Here is a 22,278-nt window from a genome sequence, read left to right as displayed (position 1 = left end):
AAGTGCAGTTTGTTTTCAAAAGTTGCTGCCTGTGGCTGAGACAGATGGGTTAGCCAGAAATATGTCATTTATAATATAATCAAATGCTTGACCTCTTATTCAGGTATTAGTTGTTACAACATGGATGTTGAATGTTTAAACTGTCTCACAGCTTGTTTTGTTCAGATGTAAGCTGTGGTAGCTTTGTGTGAAATGCTAATTTTGGATGAAATTATCATGTTGGCATGATTTATTTGATTTTTGTAACACTCTGTTGTACAGAGAAAAGAATGACCACAAAACAGCTTCATGTAAAAAGCAAGAGTACTAGAATCTGTAAATTTCAAATAATTCCTTCAAATAATGCCTTATTTTAAACATGGCCCACGTTTTGGGTTGGAGTGTTTCATTTTGGTAATTTATAGTTCTCTCTTGAGCTAACAAGTCACTTGGCTGAAATGTTTTTATAGAAAAATATACATTGTGGGCAGAGGAAGAGAGATCTTTTAATACAGAATCAGCCTTGCTCTGTGATCTGAACAGAAATGAATTATCATGGGTACAGACAGCATTGGGATGGAGCAAGGCTGAGTTCGTGATAGCACTAGCTTTGCACTGACTTAGTAATATATCCATCTACAGAGTCCACACCTATTTCTATCCTCCATCTCTATTGCCCATGGATATGTGGCTTACAGGTGTTATCTGAGCTTACATGTATTAACTATGACTGTAGGCAGAAGGGCAATATTTTAAAAGATTATGCTTAGTACCTCAAAGCCAAAGCATGTGAAACTTTTGAACTATCAGAACCGAGAGTGTTCTACCCAAAACCAGTTCAGTCTTTTTGTGTCTGTAATAACACAAAGACAATTGGAAAACAAATTAGGAATGGAACAGACAATCTTCATACAAGCATTAAATAATTCTAGTGTTGGATTTTGCAACCTTAAGATGTTATTTAGGCATAGATATTTAGATATGATTTCCTTTTTCTTTTTTTTTAATTTCTTGGAGAACAAGCAAAAACAACAACAACAAGCAAACAAACAAACAAAAACCCAAACCACAAAATGATGACATCCTCTAGGCAGACCAGCAGTGGAAGGAATAAGATGTTTCCCAGCACAGATACCTGCTACAGCTGTGGAGCAGGGCCTAGTGAAGGCTATGGGGGAGAAAGGGCTGTACACAGGTACTCCTGCACTGGCTTTACAGTGGCCCTCTCCCTTTCTATCCTGATTTCATTTCTTTGCACAGTCCAGCGAGAAGGAATAATTTAATACAGATACCTAAGGGGAGAAACTGGGACAAGAAGAATTGGGAGAAGATTGTGATGCAGAGAAGAGAAGTTACAGCAAATAAGGGAGTCAAAGAAAGAACTGGATGTCTAAGATGTTGAAGTCTGAGCCATATGGCAAGTGACTGGAAACAGAGAGAAAATACCAGGCAGCTTTCATAGATGACACTTGGAAAATCCATCAGTAACAAAAGTTACTTCTTTTTCTACCACACAACAAGAAAACAAGCTGGAAAGGATAAAGCTCAAAAAAATCATTGGATGAATGATGATAAAATTTGAAAATACCTATTGCATTATTTATTTAAGCTCATGCAGGATTGCTCCTAAAAATGCAGTTTCCCATCCATCATCAAATGAAGTTCTAAACCAATCAAAATTAGAACTCCTCAAATAATATTTTAATAGTTCTGTCTGGGAAATTTTATGCAGCTGCCCTCTAAAAATATTCTCCTTGCTAATTTATTTTTTATTTCTCCTATTTTATATAATTTTGTTCAGCATTTGCTATACACGAAGGCTTTTAGAGTTCTTTGAACTGTATACATGCTATTACTGCATCCACACCACGCACTTAATTGTAGCGAGGCTAATGTACGCACCCCTTAACTCTCCCAGGACTGTCTGAAGTCAAAGACTTCCATTTTTTTTAGGAAAGAAATCAGTAAGTTCAGTAAGAACAGATCCACAGGATATTGATGCTTACCATGACTTAAATTCAAAGTCCTTCCACTAATCTGTGCATTTTTTCCCCATGTCACTGCAAATTTTCATCATTTTTCCATGGTTAAAGTGAATAAAAATGAATGCAGTCCAGTTGCAATTACCATCAGTTTAGTGAGAGACTTTGTTACCCTGTAATATGCACATCTCAAATACCAACGCACCAAAACCTTAATGTAGGCTGCTTGTGCTGAGTGCCCTGAAAGTTCCTGCTATTGCTAAATGCAGTCTCTTACTGCCTTACGTACATGTCTTTCTGGCCCTGCTGGTGACACCTGAAGATACCCACCTTGTGTCTGTTTTCTTCTTTCTCCGTAGTAACATAATCATTCTTAGAGAGAATGTTTATCACCTCTTCACTTTTTCCTTTGCAAGGAACCTACTTCTGACTTGGGTTTGTTGCAGCAATAGTGCTCTTGAACCTGCAGATTCTTCTCTATTTTCCAAAAGCTGAGATTCAAGGATGGGGAGTATGGGAAAGTTCATGTTAGCATTGTTTCTGCTATTTTTGCTTTTGGCTAAAAATAATGTCCTGTTGCCATGAGTGTTTCATAATTATCTTATAATACTAGTATTACTCTGCATAACGTAGCCATAGTTCTGATTTCCTGGAATCAACTTCCTGTAATCAACTGCAAATATTCTATATATTTTACAGATAATGTTTTCAGCAATGCCCTATTTGTTCAGCTGAGAATAGCAGTTTTGGGGACAAATAACTTTTGACAGCATTTCTGTTCACATGATGCTTGAAGGAAGCGGCATGTTAGCCAGTGTCCATTAGTGACTCCATAGTGTGATGTAAAATGTAACTCCCAGCATAACGCCACCAACGTTCATGTTTGCTTTACAGGTTGATGACCAAATGAAGTTGCTACAGAACTGCTGGAGTGAACTCTTAATTCTAGATCACATTTACCGGCAAGTGGTACATGGGAAAGAAGGCTCCATCCTTCTGGTTACCGGGCAACAAGTGAGTATGTGGGCTCAGAGAAGTATTGATGGCTTTTTAATAATCATTTTCAAAATAGCAGGAATTTAACTAGGTCAGAAGCACTTCTGTGTTCTCAGAGATTCTCCACAAATAATGTAGATAAAATGACTTGTGCACTCTGTTCCTAGTCTGTTGATTACAGTTAAACTTATAAAAGTAGATATAATCATAAGAACTTTGCTTTTCAAATATATTTGTATACTTCAGTGATTGAAAAACAGCAGATGAGAAGTGTCTCTCAAGAAGCTGTATTTCTTTGGAGCTAAAATGGCTTGTTTCTGACAGCAACAACAACAGACATCCAAAACCCTACGCTGTAGGTCTAAGTAATTTATTTTAATTTCCCATCATAATTATGGTTTACTCAAAAGAATCACTAGCTGGGTGAGAATCCTAGATAACTTGCAGCTACTGCCTCAAAAATATCTTGCTTTTAGACAAATACGCAGATGTGAAGTACTGGGGAGTTGAGACATCTAATCCCAGGAAAATTATTCAGTCCATAAGATATAAATGCAGGTATTGTCTCAGGAACTGTCTCAGGCTATGTACCCTGCAGTTTCTGCACAGCTTTTCAGTGGCTAATTTTCCTCAGGCATCAGATGTTTAGATTATCCAAAATGCAAGAGCAATGTGGCAAATATTAGGAAAACCCAGAGAAAACCCAAAGAAAGTATTAGTTTTGACTCACCCATACTTTCCAAAGCACAAAGGACATAACATTATTCCCAGAAATCTTATTCTGGCCTTAGCAGAAAAAAAATCACAGTATCAAAGAAAAGCAAAGTGCATCTGTACATTATGGTCCTGATTCAAAGTGAAAACAAATGATGGTCCACTGGTATTTAAGCTGCTACAAATTCACTGTCTTGATTTATACACATGGGAAGGAGTTCCTTTTCGTAACTGTACAGATGAAACATTTGTGTCTGCATGCTCTAGAATCTGCTTACAGCTTTAGTCACAATTCTAAAATTCTAGACATTTTTTAATGCTAAGAAGAGTTTATAAGAATCAGAAAATGAGGAGAAATAATTGTTTGCATTTGTGATTAAAAGGTGTACAGTAGAAGGGAAAAATTATCCACTTGTCCAAGAAAAGTGGGAAAATTCAAATTCTATCTACAGAACTGACTCCTGCACTTTTGTGGAAAGTCCCTAACCTATGTGAGATGAAGTTGTACTCTCTAATTATATGAGAAAAAAATTAGTTGCATCAGTCTTGATGTATATGAATGCTACTGAGGAAAGTACTGATTCCATTTCCATTTCATTATCTGCAAAACAACGACGATTGTACCAGCAACAATTTTATTTACCACACAAGGTGCTTATTTATAAAGCCACGAGTAGATAGACAGCTTTCTCTCCCTGAGAAAACTGTTAAATGAATGTCTCATTTGTTATGTAATTAGCTAGGTTTTTAAGATACCAAGTGTCTAGGTGCCACTGAAATTGGTAGAGATATATAAATATCTTCAAGTTCTAGCCGCTGTCCCCATTTTTCCACAGTAACAGTTCTTAGCTTGATTAGCCGCTTTTATCTTTACTTGCAGGAAAAAACAGCTGTACATGTTCTCATGGCAAAGCAGAGCATTTCATCGCTGTTGGACAACAGGATGCTAATTAAATGCACTGCTTACAAATCATCAGCTGGTTTTGGATCTTGTATATTTCCAACTAAATTAAAACCTGGCTAAACTGAACTGGTTGCATCCATTTTTGCCCTAGCTTTGTCAAGTAGGTTTAATACATCCCTCTTTCAACCCAGTTTGGCATTTCTATGTCAACATTTGTCATTTGAAGTTGGTGCAAGCACCCACAGAGTACCCATCACCTGCTGCTTCACACTGAGGCTGCTTGGAGAGCAGGGAGATGTATTACCAGAACACTAGAGCCAGTCCCCTTCCATATTGACAGAAAGTTTTTTCAGCGTATGCCTGCTGCTGGTTCCTCTCCTCCTCCCTGAGCTCTGCTGCAAACCACCGAGGTCTCGGAGACCTTGTTAGCAAAGAAGGCGCTGAGTACCTCAAACTGGGCTGCGTTTGCTGGCACTAAGTCACCAGAGAAGTCCAGCAGCAGTCCCACATTTTTCTTGCTCATCCTGTAACTAGTTACTTGACATCCTTTGCAAGTCTCAACTCTAGCTGAACACTGGCTATTTTAACATCATCCCTGCGTACCTGGACAGTCTCTTGTTCTGAGCCATTTCCTGCTTTTACCTTTTTGTACTGCAGCTCAATCATGAGTTACTTGTTTAGCCTATCTGATCCAGTACAGCCTAAGTATGAGTACTTCTCCTGAGTATCAGGATGGACCACCCTAGCAGCATCGACTTGGTCTGTTGTCTTTCTAAGACTAAAGTCTGGTTCAAATATATTTATGAAAGGGGAATTATGACTGTTTGTCTCAGCTATGTAACTATAAAATAATTCTGGAAAGCCACAGTTCTAGACCAAGGCATTATCAATATTTGCCACTGCACTAAATGCTGCATACTTGCTGGTGGCTGCCCTGATCCTTTCAGTTCCTCCAGCAGGGAAAGGGAAATAATCGTGCCACCATCTCATAAAAATTAATTGATTAAGGTGTGGAAAGCACTCCGACACTTCTGATGAAAAGTGCTGTATATGTTTTTATTTACTGCTAACAGCAAAGCACTATGAGCAAAATTACAGTCAATCACCTTGCTTTCAAAGATATTAACTTTAAACTGAGGACTAGAGCTAGATAGCCTACTTTATTACCTCAGAGATCATGATTATTGTCACAAGTTACCAAATTTAAGACCTCAGAAGCCTTATTCCTTGCTTTCCTTAATATATCCTTCCATAAAAGCTACTCATAAACACAGTCCTTTTTACAATCACAATCAAGAGGGAAGCTGTAAGGGGGAACTTACTACCACTTAATTAGAACATACCTGCTCTCTCCACTCAGAGTGCACAGCCTCTGCTCCTCTGATATAAAAGTCAAATTTCATGTAGCTCTCCAGGGCCATACCATTTGCTGTTCTATCCTAGGTATCTAAAATGGGCTAGTAGTTAGAAGCGCACTCATAATTTTCGAACACATTGGCTCAAACCTGTTACTCTAGGGCATTCTTATCACATTACCATACATCTGCATTTCCCTCAAGCCATTGGGTTATGAGTTTTTCCCTGTGTCAATCCACTGTTCCCACTTTGATGTGAAAAAAGTGCAGTCAGCAACAAAGAAGTGAATACTGTCCCTTGCACAAAAAGACTGTGTTTTACTTTATTTTGTTATTTATTTGGATGGAGTTTCATAAATGAAGCTCTTTTGTGTGTATGTGTTTCAGGAAAGCTCTTTTTTCATATCATTACAATTCCTCAGCAATTCCTCAGAAACAAGTTCCTCCCTATGCTGCACACTTCATTTTCTGCACTAAGTACTGCCCCTCAGCAGTAGTAATTACCATTTCAAAAGGAAATAAAGTAGCACAAATGCATTTTACAACTCTCCAAATTTCATAATAGAAAACAGCTAAGCAGTGATTTGCAACATGGTAGTTAATTGTAAATCATTGCCAATATGCTCTCCACACGCCAAGTTCCATTGGCTTGCCATGTGGCATGTAATTTTAACAGACAATTTCTAATTATAGAAATTTAATTCCTCCAGTTTGAGCACTTTCCTTTTGTATCTTCTGCACCAACAATACACGGCCAGCTTCCAAGATCCAGCACACACAGGGTACATACTAAAGCTGTGTACAGATTATCACTGTTCATGCATTTTCAGGCAGCAGTCAACAAACAACACATGAATTGTAGATTCAGTTGCCTAGACAAGCTGCTTATTTTGTTCATACCTACAGCACTCATTGCCAAATTTTCTGTCTGTTGAGTTTGGTCAGTCATCATGGATGGGCAGTCATCACACAAATATATCTTTCCACCTAGATTTGTATTCTAAGAGTAGCAGCAGAGAAGAACATGACGGATAACCAAGATCTCAGCAGTGCTGTGTTTTAAAGCAAATCATAACTTAATTTCAATTAAGAAATTTGTGACTTGAACCTTTTGTAGCTCTTTCAACTGTACCTTATTGAAAGGTGTTGATGCATCATGTAGGGGCTTTGCCTGTGGAATTTTCTGTGGTAATGTCATCTTTGTTAGACTTACCCACTTGCAGAGAAGGTTTCTAGTATCCTGATGTAGTTGTATTTGCTGAGGCCTTCAGAGAATCTGCTTGTCTAGGGGACCAACTTGCAAGTTCAATGATATATCGCTTTGCTGCTGAAAAGGTTTTCAGGAAGTAGCTTTACTTTCAAACTGCAGGCTGCAGAGGACTATATCACAAAGAAGGATCACCCCTGCAGAAGTATCAATGTTGTACAAAGTTACAAGAGTGTTAGAGGAAGGAGTGTCTCAGAAGGACAGGAGAAAGGAACTGGCAAAAACGTAGATAAGGAAACACAATATTTTGTTCATCCTATGAAATGAATAAAAATACATATACTAGTCATGGGTATAAGAAGTTAATGGATAGGTAATACAAAGCAATTACTTCAAATATTCTCGGGAACTACTCATTTTTATTTTTTATATATATATATATATATACACAAATGCATATGCATATGTATATTTTTTTCCATTAGGCTTGTGATTGCAGTCATAGTTGTAGTTGGCAAAAAAATAAAAATGATATTGGTATTTGGGAGCCAAATCTACAAATTCTTGCATAGATGGAATTTGACTGAAGGTGGATAAGCACATGGTCAAGCAATCATCATTCTGCTGTTCAGTGTAGTACTTGTTCTCTCGTATCCAGGCTTGTATGGTTCCTCACTCCAGTGGTTTCTGCCTAAGGGAAAAGAAAACAAGGTTATGGTGGATGTTAGAAGTGTCTCAACATCTTATGAAGATGTTATGCTAGCTGTTTTTTGGGGCTGAACTAGGTGTTCTCAATTAAACTAAGTAAAACAGATCAGAGTTCAATCTTTAAAAAGTGTCCAATTCAGGTGTATCCAAAGATACACTAAACTTTGAACCTTTATTTTGACTAACTATGGCCACACCTGTGAATAACCTGGTCCCAATTCACATTTGCTTTGCTATATTGTCATGAAGCCATCATCTCACCGTGTTTTTAAGTCTAAAATTCCAATTCCAGTAACAGCATCATGAAGAGAGCACCCAACATGATTCACTGCATGCCAAAACCATTCCATTTCCCACATGCTAACTTTGTCACATTCATAAGAAAAAACATTTCTTTTGTATTCTGTACATACTGCTCTCATAAAGAGAACAAAATCTATTTGGCTGGGGTCTGCAAGGCTGCCAGTCCTGCATACAGGTCCCATACTAGTGAACCTATTTCTCCATATAAATTAATATGAAATTTCACATTTGATTTCAAGATTGTCCATCAGGAGAGAAATTGTTCAGAGTCTCAATTCAATGAAAAAAGCAATACATCAGTCCATCCCAAACAACTGTAGCCTATTGGAGTAGTTACACTGATGGGATCCGAAGTAAGCATATCCAGTCTTACTGACGGGGAAGAATTTAATGTAGTGGAGCAGAGGCTTATATAGGAATATAAAAAGGGAAAATGAACTTAACTGAGCTAAAAGCCCCTGAAGAAACAGACTGAATTAGCACAGTCCTAAGTGATGTTGCCTAAATATTTGCAAAAAGAATCAGTGATGGTCTGTCTTCTGATGAAGCTTATGGATATTCATATTCAGCAATGATTGCATATCATATCTTCTTTATTTAAGAAACAAAGTGCATTGCAATGCATAAGGAAAGAAATGTATTCCATTGTACTCTAGCTTATTTATGTTCTGTATGTTAACATCAGCATACTAATAATTTGAAGAACCTGACTGTCATCATTAATAGAGTAGAAAATTAATGCTACTGGTTAAAACAGCTCTCTGCATGAAACTTAACTATTTTATCATCATGCATTTATAACATAAATGTATCTACTATAAATTAATCTGTATATGATCGACTACAGGGCACATAATCCAGTCTTGATGTACTAGTGTTTTGAAAATTCAACTACAGGGCACATAATCCAGTCTTGATGTACTAGTGTTTTTGAAACTAAGTTAGATAAAGTAAATGCAGTACTTTGGAGTGCTACTATTTGCATATTATAACTAATTAGCAAGCACAATATCATCATCCTAGGGGAAACGTCCACTGGCAGCTTAATTCATTATCTTCTATTATTGTGTATCATGTTAAAATGACAAGCACCTTACACTGTATAAGTCATCACAATTTTAATTAATATATCCAAAACCGATACAAGCATCTGCTGGTTTTGTCTGTGCTGAGTCCTCCTCAATTTTTGTATGTAGGCATTTCTCCGAAGTGTTTTTTCCACAGTCATTTGCTTTGAAATATAATATGAACATTGTTTTAAATGTTTTAAATGAAATTATTAATTATATGAAAAGATCAAAATGAATTTAATAACCACCATCCTTGCCAGTAAAATATATATTCTCTCCTACCTCATGAAACAGTGGAAGAGTAATTATGGTTGTGATAGTAAATTAACTTGCTTGCTATTTATTGTGCGCAATGCTTTCTTCTGGGAGAAATGCTCACCCAGACATGTAGCCACTAGCGCCAACTCTCAGGCTCCCATCTGGGTCAGGACTACAAAGACAGGACAGACTATTGAGGGTGAGTCCCCAGGCTATCAGTGCAGTTTGTCACCCGAGGATGGGAGCAGTGGCAGAGCCCCCCACAGCCCGCAGCAGCCTGTGCTGGCCAGAGTTGCATGGAGCAGAGCAGAAAAAGGACAGTCGCTGTGCTGCACCCAGACATCCTCGGCATCTTGTCCCCATGCCCCAAACACGCACTGATCTAACTTACAAATGGTTCTGGCTCACAGTAGTGTCATTCCGGTAGATCAAGTACCTGATAACAGATATTAATAAGTAAAAGCATGCTAATACTACAGTCTGTACACTGTTGCAAGCTTGCTGAAACATTGACAAGGGATGGTACAGTTCAACACAACTTTTCCGTAGGACATATGACTCCACTGTCATATCCTAGAAATCGAATACAATTTAATTTTAGAAGGAAGGAAGGAACCTGATTCCACCATTATACTTTAGGCTTGGTTTTGTGGGCGGAGAGACAAGGACTTAATGCCACAGGCCACCACCTGACTCCACCAGAGCCATCTGAGCCCAGTGAAACCAGGGATTTGGCTTCAAGACCTATTCATTACTATGACAAATCATCTACAAAACCAAAAAGTACAAGTGCTCCCTGCATTTCTGGCCTTCAGCCTCACCATTTATTTAGCCCAGGGTGTAGTTTCACGTTGTAAAAAAGCCTTGTCTTTTGTTCTGCCTCAAACAATACCTCACTATGTTAAATGGGACCTTCATGTGAGAACAAAATCTACAGAATTAGTCACTTCCATCTCTTACTGCTCTGCTTATCAGCTGAGAATTTTTTTTTATGGCTGACTTTCCAAATGCTACTGAACTCCAGAAACTTTACTACAATATATTGTTTTAAAACAGAATTCTCATAAACACTTTGCACTGGCCTAACTAGCTTTCACCATCATTAAAAGGATTTGGACTTTTAAGTCACTTTCAACTGTATCAAGAAATGGATTTAGAAAAAAAATAGTCATTGTTGCCATGTCTCTCTGCAGTCACGTTTAAGTTATGACCTTCTTACTAATACTATCAGCTTTGTGGTTTTTTTTCCTTTGCTGCTAGTGCCTCTGTATTCCCATGCCCTCTTGCAGAGCCTGCAGCCTCATCCACTCATCCCTTACCTCTGCAACACAGGGAAGAGGGAAGGCCAGCAGACTAGGGGGTAACTGTAAGAGGTAGCCATCAGAAATGCTGAGAAGTACATGAATGCTGCCTGTCCAAAGGAGCTAAGTACATTTTTCTACTTGCAATTCACAGCTGAAAGTTCTCTCCTAGAGTTAAATACTAAGCAAATCCTTCCTCTCGAAGGTCCCTGCCTTTCTGCCCAATACTCATGATCAGAACACATCCCTAGGATGCGTGAGATTTACCTGAGGACACACGCTATTTCTAACTTTCAAAGAGATGACTAGGCTATAAGTAATTTATTAACTGCCAGGCTATAGTCTGATTTATTTCACACACTCTTTGGACTGGAGATTTGAACTCAGACTTCCCTCATCTCAGTTGACTGCTCCAGTCAGTGGCCCGCTGAAAAATTCCCACTCTGGTATTTTTGATGCCTTAGGTAGATGAAAGCAATTTAGTCCATAAATCTAAAAAGAGTTGTAGCGTGAGCTGGAAACGGTGTCATGACCTGAATAGTCCTGGCTATGCCTAAAGTCAGTTTGGCACCCCAAGAACTAGTGGAAAATGGAGCCATGAGGACCTGAAGCACAAAGTTACGTGGCAGCAGAGTGGAGGTTTCTAGTATCTAATTTTAGATTTAGGCACTTCAGTTAGCAAATGGTACTACAGCACAGCCTGCAGTACTGCATATATAGTGATATCTACGCTAAGCTTAAACAAGCAAGCTTAAGCACCAGAATGGCAAGAACAAGTGGCAGCATAAATTATTCAGTGCTGTTCTGTTGGCATTGCTTTCGTACCAAGCTAACCCAATTAAGCCCCTATCATTACTTCTTCATCATTACTACAGTCATCATGCAAGATAGAACTGAATACTGGCTTGTGAGGAATTTACACCTCCAATTGTTTGTGCAGCCATAACTTCATGCCCATCATTTTACTTCTGAAATAGGTAATCAGGAAGGTTCACTGAAGCATCTGTTTTCAAAAATACCAGTCAACATGCCATCATCCTTAATACCAAAACCAACCGTACTGTACAATGCTATTACTTGGAAAGCAAGATTCTTTTTTTTTTTTGTATGGATTTGATTTTACCAAATGAAATTTGTGATGCAACATGAAATGCTATGATTTTAGTTTGTAAGTCAGCATTTTGCTCAAGACCTCAAGCTCTTTTAATCTTTGACTTTTAAAAGCAGTTTTAATCATGAATTGGATGGTGAAATAATTAGTACGCCTTTTAGTATCAATTTCTGCATATAGGACCAAGCAAGCAGGACAGCATACTCTTTAATGTGACCACTTTTTCAGAATAGACATTAACGGGGGCTTTTTCATGCACAGTTGATTTTGTATAAACTGATTGACACCTTTGGGGGTCGTCTTTCCACTGACTCATAATTTTGCTCACTCTTGAAAAAAGCCTTCTGCACACCCAGTATTCTCTAGTTAAAGCTGAAAATTCAACTCATCATATTTACACAATAAAAAAAAAATCCATTCTGCATTGTTTTTAATTGCAAATCCTACTCAAGGGACCAATTCTCCTGCTTAGGAGGCAGCCCTGTGCCTTCTACTAGAGAACCAACTGCAGTCAATTATGGTAATGAAATGTCAATAAATATAAAAATTTAATACAGCCTGCTCTTGGTGAGTGGCAGATGAGGACTTGCCTCCCAGACAAATTTGCTGGTGCTGCAAATATTAAATGCACCTGAAAGAGTAGCAGGTTGCCTGAGAGCTTTCCAGTAGAGGGATGGTGGGAGACCCAGACATCTACTGGGTTTTTCCATTACGGCATAATCGCTGCACTAAGGCCACTGATATTCTTGACATCCAGACATCTTAACTTCTTATTATGAAGAGGAAGGCATATTTCCCCTGCAAACTGGAACCTCAGTGAGGGATTTTGAGCTTTCCCCCCACACACATAACAAAGCATTAAAATTACAAAAGGGAAATTAAGTTGAGAATGAGTTGATATTTGTATGTGACCAGTTTCTCAATAGGAAGTAGGTGAATCATGTCACCATATTAAACTGCTCTACAAATAAAGACTATTTAAGGGCATGTTACTAACTTTTTTTTTTTCTTATTTATATAAGCACATATCCTTATATATAAAGAAATGGGGGGGGGGGGGGGGGGGGGGCAGAACCAACAGATGAACTAGAAAGCAGATTATGAAAGACAGTTTGGCTGGGATTTCCAAAGGCTAGATCCTAGTTTTGTCACAGATTTCTTTGGCCCTGAATAAGCAATTTAATTTCAGTACTTCAGTTTTCCCAGGTGTGACAGACAGCAATAAAACCTATCTCGCAGGATACTTAACCATAATCCACTGATTTCATTGAAACATAAGCATAACTTTAAATGCTTTGCAGAGTTAGAGCAGTGTTATTCTTAACATCCATGCAAAAAGTGGAACTTCATTTTTCTTGTACAGTTGCCTTCAATCAATGTCTTGAGAGTGCTAAGTGTACATATAAATAAAATGTCTTATTAAAAGTCAGTAACCTATTGATTATATTAAGGTCATCCCTAGGAGAAGCTATTTTTAGTCCCTTTCAATCATCTATCTTATCTTTCCTGGCTGAAATTTTGACAGGTTTAAAGTCCTCCCTTTTTTTTTTCTTGCTTTCCAACTATTTATACTTGAATTAAATCAATTCAATAGTTTTAACATTGAAAAACATGTTTCAAAATACATGTTCCTTAACAGTTATTTAAAAAAAAATAGTTTTAAGGGATCAGTGCCTGGAAAAACAAAATTGTCAGTATTGCTCTGTTGCCTCTGGTGGTACCTGGTTCTTTATTAATTACTTTATTATGGGAGACCTTAAAGGCTGGATAAGTGCACCAATACCTTTGAACACATCATTAATCCAAAGTGTGCACTTACCATTAGCTGGGCTTCAGCGTGTGATTACGTGAAGTATGGCTGCCAATTCTCCTGTTGCTATGGAGGCCCCTAAAAGAGAAAAGCTCTGCTAATACTACAGCAGCCAGGCAAGTTACCTACATGTTTCGAAAACATGTCAGTAACTTGTTTAGGTCTCCGCCAGTTGATCAGGGACAGCTTACCTCAGGGGCAAGCAACGTGCCCAGGGCCATTTTCACAGGACAGCGGCACTTGCAAAGCAAAGGGATGAGAGCAGGGCTGAGCTGAAGGCACTTCAGCAGAGGCAGTTGCTCGGATAGCCCAACATGCCGGTTACATCCACTCCACGCTGCCGGGGCTGCGTGGTCTCACAGGCTCCAGCTTCACCTCAGGCCTAGTGTCGGAGTGACTGTCCCCATCCCCTGCACACCCCAACCCCTACGCTACTTCACCACCGGATCATGGCCTTCCCACAGGCCACAGAGCCTGGGCGCCTCTCTGGGCACAACATCCCGACAAGGCTTGCAGAAGCTGGTGGTGGCCATCTTCAGAATGGCAGAGGCTGGTGTGTCCTTTTGCAAGGACACATCCCCTTAATGTCACTGGCATTTCTAGATAGGTATTTTAGTATGCAGGCAGTAGGGAGGTTGCCTGAATTCAACAACAGTCATCATTGGATACGTCAGGTAGGAAGGGCTTAAAATATACCTTGCTTGTGAACATTACCATTTGTAATATGGCATATTCCAGTGTTCTCTTGGGCCTCTATATACAAGAGTCACTTAGGACAGCTTGTGGTCCAGTCAGCCTCTCCTGAGAAGGGATGAGCAGCACGACAAGGGCAGCAGACTCCCAGAGCAGTCACACTTCTTATTGTGCTCCAGAGGAAGGTGCTTCATGTGCTGCAGTAACTGCTCGGGACAATCTCAGTGCAGCTGGCCTGTGCCACACACCTGCCCGCTCCTCCTCCCTTAACAGAGGAGGAACTGCCAGAACAAGTCCCTTGGAACCAGCTCCAGCAAGTGCCAGGACTGTGCGTAGCTAAGGACAAAAGAAACCACCTTCACAATGCCTCCACTTCCTTTGGGAATATACCGACATTTCTGGGCTTGAATAGATGTTTCTGGCCAAGTTATGGACACCAGACTGTATCCCATGAATACCTTTATGTCCCTCTGGACTAATATGCCCAGCGTAGGCGCAAAGCTCCCTTCAATCAGTCTCTCTCCACAGGATTGTACAACTGCAATGAGAACAAGAGACACCAAGTGTATAAAACAAACTGATAAGGGGCACAGCTACCAGTGTCATAAGCAGTAGTCATATATAAAGCCTCTAAAAAAAGCTAATACAGACAAACTGGCATTCACAGTGATGTGACATACCATTAAGATATATGGTTTAATAATACTTCCAATATATACTGTTGTGCTAAAATAGGTTTGTATATAAAATCATCCAGACTCGATAACATCATTAAATTGAGAGTGATTCTTTTATCCAGGAGCATCCTGGTTACATGTGATTGCTTGAAACATTCTAAAGTGGTTCTGTGGGTACAGACAGAAATATAATTCTCTTTTACAGGTGGATTATTCCGTAATAGCGTCGCAAGCTGGAGCCACCCTCAACAACCTTATGAGCCATGCACAAGAACTAGTAGCAAAGCTTCGTTCCCTACAGTTTGATCTACGAGAATTTGTATGTCTCAAATTTCTGGTGCTGTTTAGTTTAGGTACGTAAATTTTACTCTTCGTATTCCTTACTTAATATTGTTGTTTCTCCCCCTTAAAATATTAAAAATATTTTGGTTTTATTATTTTTTTCCTGAAAAATGAATGAGACTTTAAGTATATTTTATGAGGTTCACAGTAAACTGAGGATTCTTTTTTTAATTATCACTTCACAAAGGAAAATTATGTAGGAAAATTAAAAGTGGATTTCTATGCAACTGATTCCTGAAACACAAGGAATTTACTAGAGTATTACAAGCTTACTGTATGTACTTTATGAATATTCCAGAACAAGAATAAAATTCCATTATAAATTCTAAAGGACAGAGAAAATACTGATTGGTATATTTTTATGATATTGAATATTGTTATGTAAAGCAGATGGTGTGGAAATATGGTTGAAATAACCCTCTTTTTTAAGGGCATTTGCAGTAAGTATAAACAGTTTTGTTTGCATATGGCTGTCACATCCTAACACATAAATCAGGAATGCAACTCATAGTTTGTAAAAAGTGAAAGGAACTCTTAAAGTGTAGATTAATGATAATAGCTTTATGGCAAATCTAGCAAGGAAATAACCTTTAAAGGGAAGATTGTTTTGTATTAGCAGAGAGGACACAAAGGGAAAGATACCTATGCAAGACAAATTAGTTAAACCAGTGCCCTGCAATGAATCAGCCAAGAAATATCACCAATGCCAGGAATAATAAATTAAAATAATAATAATAAAAATAACAAATTAAGAAAAAAAGAGGACTTAGGGAGATGGATTCAATAATAATAATAAAAATAACAAATTAAGAAAAAAAGAGGACTTAGGGAGATGGATTCCTATTGACTTCATAGGAAAAGATTTTTCTTCCTGTCTTCCATTTCAAGTTTGCATTTTGTTGACTTAATAGAACTGGTCTAAATAAACTTTGACCAAGTGAATTTCTTATTTACTTTAAGGAAATAGAAAGGAGAGATCTAAAAACAAATAAGGTCAGATCCAGACGTATATAGATCCCTCCATAGGCAAAATTCTGGTTTTACTCAAAAGTTATTTTGTCTATGAAGAGAGTGAAAAGTTGAGCCAAGCATAATAATGAAAGAAATATCAAAAGTGGTGACATTTAGTAATGTTTTTCTTTAATTATCAGTTTTTTAAAAATCTTATGTAAAGAGAATAGAATTTTACAAATAAATTATTATAATACAATTGCATTTAAATTAAAAGGAGCAAGATGTTTTGGATACACTGTAAAGCCTCAATTACTCTCTGAAATATGCCCTTCCATGTCATGTTTATAGAGTTCGTACCTGTTTTGGAAGGTTTTAGATGAAGCTCTCTTTAAACACGACAATAAAAAATCAATACTTCAGAGGTATAGGACACAAAACATATAGAAAAAAAATAAGAATTACTTAGCTAATGATTGTTATGAATTATGTACATTCTGATTCCTAGGAAAAGAGATGATGGATTTGCTTGGAAGCTATTAATATTTTATATTAAAGACTTTGTCTCTTTCCACATCAGATTCAGAGATGGAAAAGCAAGCTTTCTATTAACAGAAATTATGGTTTATTATTTAATCTGATGAACAACAAGAATTCAGATTTCCTAATTCCTAATAAGTAGGTTTTACAGTCATTAGACAGTGGTACAGAAATGTCTGAAGAGCCTGTAGCTTTCCTCTAATAAAATATTTAGAGAATTCATCTCAGTTCAGTGGTACTTTAAATTAGCTGAATAAGTGAAGTACATTTGGAAAATGCTCACATTTAGGTGGTCTTTTTGTGTGATCACTTTCATCAGCTCTTCAAGTACTCTGCATTGATTTAGGAATCATTCTTACACCTTCAGCTTTTCTAATTCTGCAAGGTAGCATACTCAGCTACAAAAGCAGATGCGTATAAATACCTTGCAAGGTTGTATAAAGTCAAGTTATCCAGGTTTTCTCTCATTTATGCTACTATATTAGCTACGGAGCTAATTCTGCTGCTAATGGGAGCCTTATAGTCGTATTACTTACATATAGAAATGACGTAGCGAAGAAAGGATCTGCACCTTTGAAACTGCTAATTCACTATTTAACATACTGCATAACTTGATTTGCTAAAAGTCCAAGCTAGATGTTTTCTACAAAGAGTAAAATATAAAGATATTGTCACCTGACCCAAAGAACTAAGGCAAATATTTAATGAGAATGATGACAAAACTCAAATGAAAAACATAGATACCTTTTCCAGCTAAGTAGTACTTAAGTTTGTGCCCAAAATGATGAATGAATTGTCTGGCTGAAGTTGAGTCAGTTTTTTTAAGACATTGAAGTGCCTAACAATGCTGGTAGGCATTCAGCAGGACTGTCAAAACAATTTAAGCATCAAATTCTGCTGAAATAATTGGGTGCAATTATTGTACCTAAGTATCAAGGTGCATTTGACACATACCTTTGTCTCTTAGGCATCTCAACAGAAAACTGGTCTTAGCATTGAAAACATATTATTAATAATAAAATATTTCACAAATCTGAGCAGGCTCTTGTTGAAAATCTGTCTCTGCAATATTTAATGGAATAAGAAGCACTTCAAGACATACCAGCTTTTTTTCATTTCTAAGGATGCCCTCCCACAGTGTTAACCAATCCAGTAAAGCCTTATGCTATTGTTTGTGTGGCAACACAAAGTCAATAATCCACAGAATTAATTTATTGAGAAGAAGCTGGTTTTTTTGTTGTCGGTTGTGGTTGGTTGTGGGTTTTTTTATAACCAAACAGTTATGAAGCTGCCTCCTAAAGCTGTTTGTTATTCCTGGCTGTACCATATTGCCTGTATTTTCACAAGATGGCAATCTCCTTGAGGGCAAATAATATTGTCTTTTTTTCCTAACATTTCAGCAGTGATTAGCTTAGTAAAATATCAGTAAAATAATGTTCAAGCCCCATAGGACACAATAATTTTTTGAAAACATAATTAAATCATATCAGTCTTGCGTGCTAGTTTTTAAATTGTTCATTGTTTACTTGTCAGAGTTTCCAAAGGGTTTAAACAAGAAAATGCTTTTGATTGCTGGTAGCATTAAAGAAGATGCTATTGAAGCTTAGATAGGTGCATGTTTATCGTAACCTTTGTAGCCAGCAGCACACAAATGTTTCTGCAGCCACTCCAGTGAGTGGTACATTCAGGCACTGGAGCTCTGTTCCTTTCTACAACTATCTGTCCCAACTGAACAACCTTGCCAAAGTTGACTCAGTTATCATTCAAGAAGCCAAACTATTTTGGTAACTATTTTTTTAGACAGTGTAGCATCTCCTTGGTGTGTAGTCCTATTGAGAATTAATATATTTAGAATTAGGTAACTTACATTTCTTCCATCAGTTATAAAATAAAACACTTTATAGCCAGGCAGTTCTTACTTCTCTGTACATAAACAAAAATTCCTTTCAAGCCAATGGATCTTCATACTTCAGTGACTGTCTGTCTGGCCATCAGTGGTTCCTCATGCTATTAATCCAGTCACTGCCAGTCCCTGGAGAGGAACAAGTCCATCGCACTTGGGCTATTGTTCTCAGCAGATAACCAGTTCACCTGAATCAATCCTTCAGCTTTTGTGTGCCCATAGGTTAAAAGTCAACAGGGAACAAAGCAGTCCTTACAACCAGCACAATCATCACAACCACAGTGGGGATGACTTCCTTGTGCATGGCAGGGACTCAACTGTGTTTTAGAGTAACAAGAGCCTTGACTCATAACGACATGAAATGTAGAAACACTTTCCTTCACAGCTTCACTGCACCATCAACAGTCAGTTGATTACTCTGTCAACACACCAGAAGTTTAGACTAAATTTAAATTCAATCACATTACTCTGATCCACTTACATGATTGACAGATCTATTACACTAGTCCAGCAGGGTTCCCTTAAAGAATCACAAACAACCTTTCCATGAGTCAGTCCTCTGTGGTGCTTCCCCAGCTGCGTACCTCCTCACAAACCTCTGTTGCTCTCCTCTCTCCCTGTGCACCAGAACAGCATTATGCAAATCAACCAGTCTGACTGACACCTGAGATCACATTAAAGCAAATAGACGCAGGTCTTGTGATCAAAATTGCCCTCAAAAGTTTTGGTTGTGTAGCCTGGTATAAACCACCTTCTAGTCACTTCTTCCCCAAGTTGACTTCTGATCGACATGTTTGAATTCTGTACCAGCGTGCTCCTTCGCTGTAAATGATATGCTGGATGCTGATTGAATGTTTTATTTGAAGACAAGATGGACTTCAGGAGCCAAAGCATTTTATTGCAAAGGAGCAATCTGTCTACCAGCATGATTTACTTGAAATAAGTCTTCTGTTTAGATGGTCTAGAAATAGCAATTTATTTTTTTAATCAATCTCCATTTCAATTATCTCGAGCTATTAGCTTCCTTGGAACTAAATCAGAACTTCAGTTCTTACAGCAGTTATCTTTACAAACCTTTCTTTCATTGAGGTTTACCTATTTGCAAAACCCAAAACATGACTGCTTTGTGGGGGCATACATTGCAGAATGGGAGAGGAGGAAGAAACCTTTGAGAAACTTGAGTGTTAAACCTACTTTTAACACTAGTTCTGCAGGCTTTACATGTATAAATTCACATCCAAAACGTGGAAAGAGAACATCTGAGAAAGTTGATGTTCAGACAAGTAAGTCTTCATTGAATTTCCTACTAAATAACAAACATATCTGGCTTTCTGAAAGCTAGCCAAACTGACAATAATGCAATTTCTTTACCATAATCCCAGAGAAATACAACTAATTTTTCTATAAAACATAACCAGTATAGTCCACAGTACACATTATCAAAAAGTAGGTCTAAAACTAAATAAAATTTCCGTTGTCATAAATAATTGCTAGTTTGAATCAAGATATACTACAAATAGAAAAAGCAATTGTGCCAGTTTATCAGCTTCTTTGAATTTTCTTTAATGAATTTGACAGTACTTTAGAAGCTCCTTTCTTACTTTGTCAGAGTTAGAAGAGTTAGAAATTAAAAATTTAAAAAAGCAATGTTGAATTATCTAATTCTGGGAAAGAAATAGATAGCCATGTTCCACTGTAGTGAAATCTTGGCCTCACTAAAACGGAAGACAATTTCTCTGATTTTACTGGAGCCAAAATTTGTCTCACTGTTTCTTTGATCTTCTTCCTATCACAGAATAAAGTTCAGATAATTTTTCAGTAATTCCACTTGCTAAATTACTACATTTAAATGATTTTTATTTTTTTTTAATGAAACATATAACTGTCGCCAGTCAGTCACACTACAGACTGGTCACTGAAATCAGCCATTGCTCTTTACCCAACTTCCTATTTGTCCTGCTAATTTTTATCATTCAAATTCAGCAAGGATGATTTGTCAAACCTCCCATCAAAGCAGTTTGTAAAGTGAAATGCCAATAGGAAGAAAGTTAGACATCATTTGACCCATGTCCAGGCACGTGTCTGCCTGGAGCTAAATGCTAGAGTAGGCAGCAGCTGACTGGTACCGCTCTCTTATCATTGTCAGGACACAGATAAATGTACTTCATTTAAGAAATGAAGACTTTATCAATGGGCAAATAATTGCAGAGCCACTATTGATCTCACATCTCACTTAACATAAGACAAGAGGAACCTGTAGAAATGGTAAACATTTAATTGCTATGGACAAACAATGGGCTCTTGATTAAAGGAAGAAAAAAAAAAACTGTTTTCAAACAAACCACGGTGTTACTTACAGGTTCAGCAGAGATCCACCCTGACTAGGCAATAATCCATACCCATTTCTGTTGGGTAAGAGAAATGTTAGCAAATCTTTCCTTGCTTTTAGTCTTCCTAAAGCTCCAGAGCTGAGATTAGAGGAGTAGGCCCCAGTATTGGACTCCGCTATAGGCACTTTTGGAAGATAAACATTCCTATTAAGCTCTTTATAGCAATGAAACAGGCTGAAATGAAGCATTTTCGAGACAGACTCTACCCTTTCTATTCACAGGACTATGAGTAGCTTCCTGTGAACACGCAAAAGAAGCAGCAGAAAGTCTGCCTGTGCTTTGTTTCATCTGATTCCATTAACTCACATCAATGTGGTTATGAAAAACTCTGAAGCTGGAAAAAAAAATTTAAAAATAAATTAAATTAAATTAGCTATTGTATTTTTAATGTATTTTATGTATATATGTCTATCAGATTTACAGACTAGCCAGTCTGTACCTCAGTGAGCTTGCAATCTAAATCTACACAAAAGATAAGGTTAAAAAAAAAAAAAAAAGTAGCAAAAATGGTGAAACACTGGGCTGTACATATTTTCACTTCCACAGCTTTTGCTGAGGTTTTAATTTGGGGTACGATCTATGCAGATCAAAAAATAAGTGTATAATAAGCATCAACTGGGCATTAAATAACAAGGGATATTGATTAAATGTTGGCAGTATTTATGATGCTTAAGGGCACACAAACAAAAAGAGCAACAGAAAGAAATGAAGGAGTCAGTGAGGCAGGAGGTCTTATCAGGCCAAAATGGCCTGAAGTAGGAAACAGGGAACAAAGGTCTAGAATTAGACAATAAAGAATTAACGCAGGATTATTATAGACCCATAGATATGATACAGATATAAAGGAATAACCTAACAAATTTTGGCATATTTGAATCTTTTTTGCAGCCTGCCTAGTAACTGCACAATACTTTCAACAACTATGGATCTGCCTTTTACACTTCCTGGTTAAAGAGTCTACACCAGGTCATCAAAGCACAGTCCAGTAAACATGTGAACTCACTAAGAAAAGGAATTAGCCAAAAATCAACCTGCCCACCCACCCCGAAATAATTCCAATATTTTAGTATCCAAAAAACTCACA

The 22,278-nt window shown here is 37.7% G+C and overlaps 2 protein-coding genes across 10 annotated transcripts in view; one reads left to right on the top strand and one right to left on the bottom strand.

Annotated features, from left to right (window-relative positions):
* NR5A2 (nuclear receptor subfamily 5 group A member 2) overlaps nt 1–22,278 on the top strand; it is an 88,830-nt gene that overhangs the window by 48,724 nt on the left and 17,828 nt on the right. For all 4 annotated transcript variants that reach the window (XM_083846758.1, XM_083846757.1, XM_083846759.1 and 1 more), the window contains exons 6-7: nt 2,856–2,975; nt 15,274–15,421. In XM_083846758.1, coding sequence (XP_083702884.1) covers nt 2,856–2,975; nt 15,274–15,421 — 268 coding nt within the window. The remainder of the gene's footprint in view (nt 1–2,855; nt 2,976–15,273; nt 15,422–22,278) is intronic.
* LOC310903458 (uncharacterized protein) overlaps nt 3,004–22,278 on the bottom strand; it is a 43,116-nt gene continuing 23,841 nt past the window's right edge. For 5 of the 6 annotated variants that reach the window (XR_014587540.1, XR_014587541.1, XR_014587542.1 and 2 more), the window contains 2 exons: nt 13,708–14,929; nt 3,004–7,828 (listed from right to left, as the gene is read on the bottom strand). Coding sequence is in view for 1 of the 6 variants with exons in the window: in XM_083846775.1 (XP_083702901.1) it covers nt 19,356–19,421 (66 nt within the window). In the remaining 5 variants the exon portion in view is untranslated. Of the gene's footprint in view, nt 7,829–13,707; nt 14,930–15,427; nt 19,422–22,278 lie in introns of those variants that run through there. The other variant, XM_083846775.1, reaches the window with a different exon arrangement.

This window comes from Anser anser (genome assembly GCF_964211835.1).
Source record: "Anser anser genome assembly, chromosome: 8".
Lineage (NCBI taxonomy): Eukaryota > Metazoa > Chordata > Aves > Anseriformes > Anatidae > Anser > Anser anser.
Note: the sequence above shows the minus strand (reverse complement) of the source record. Positions and strands in the feature narration are given on the sequence as shown.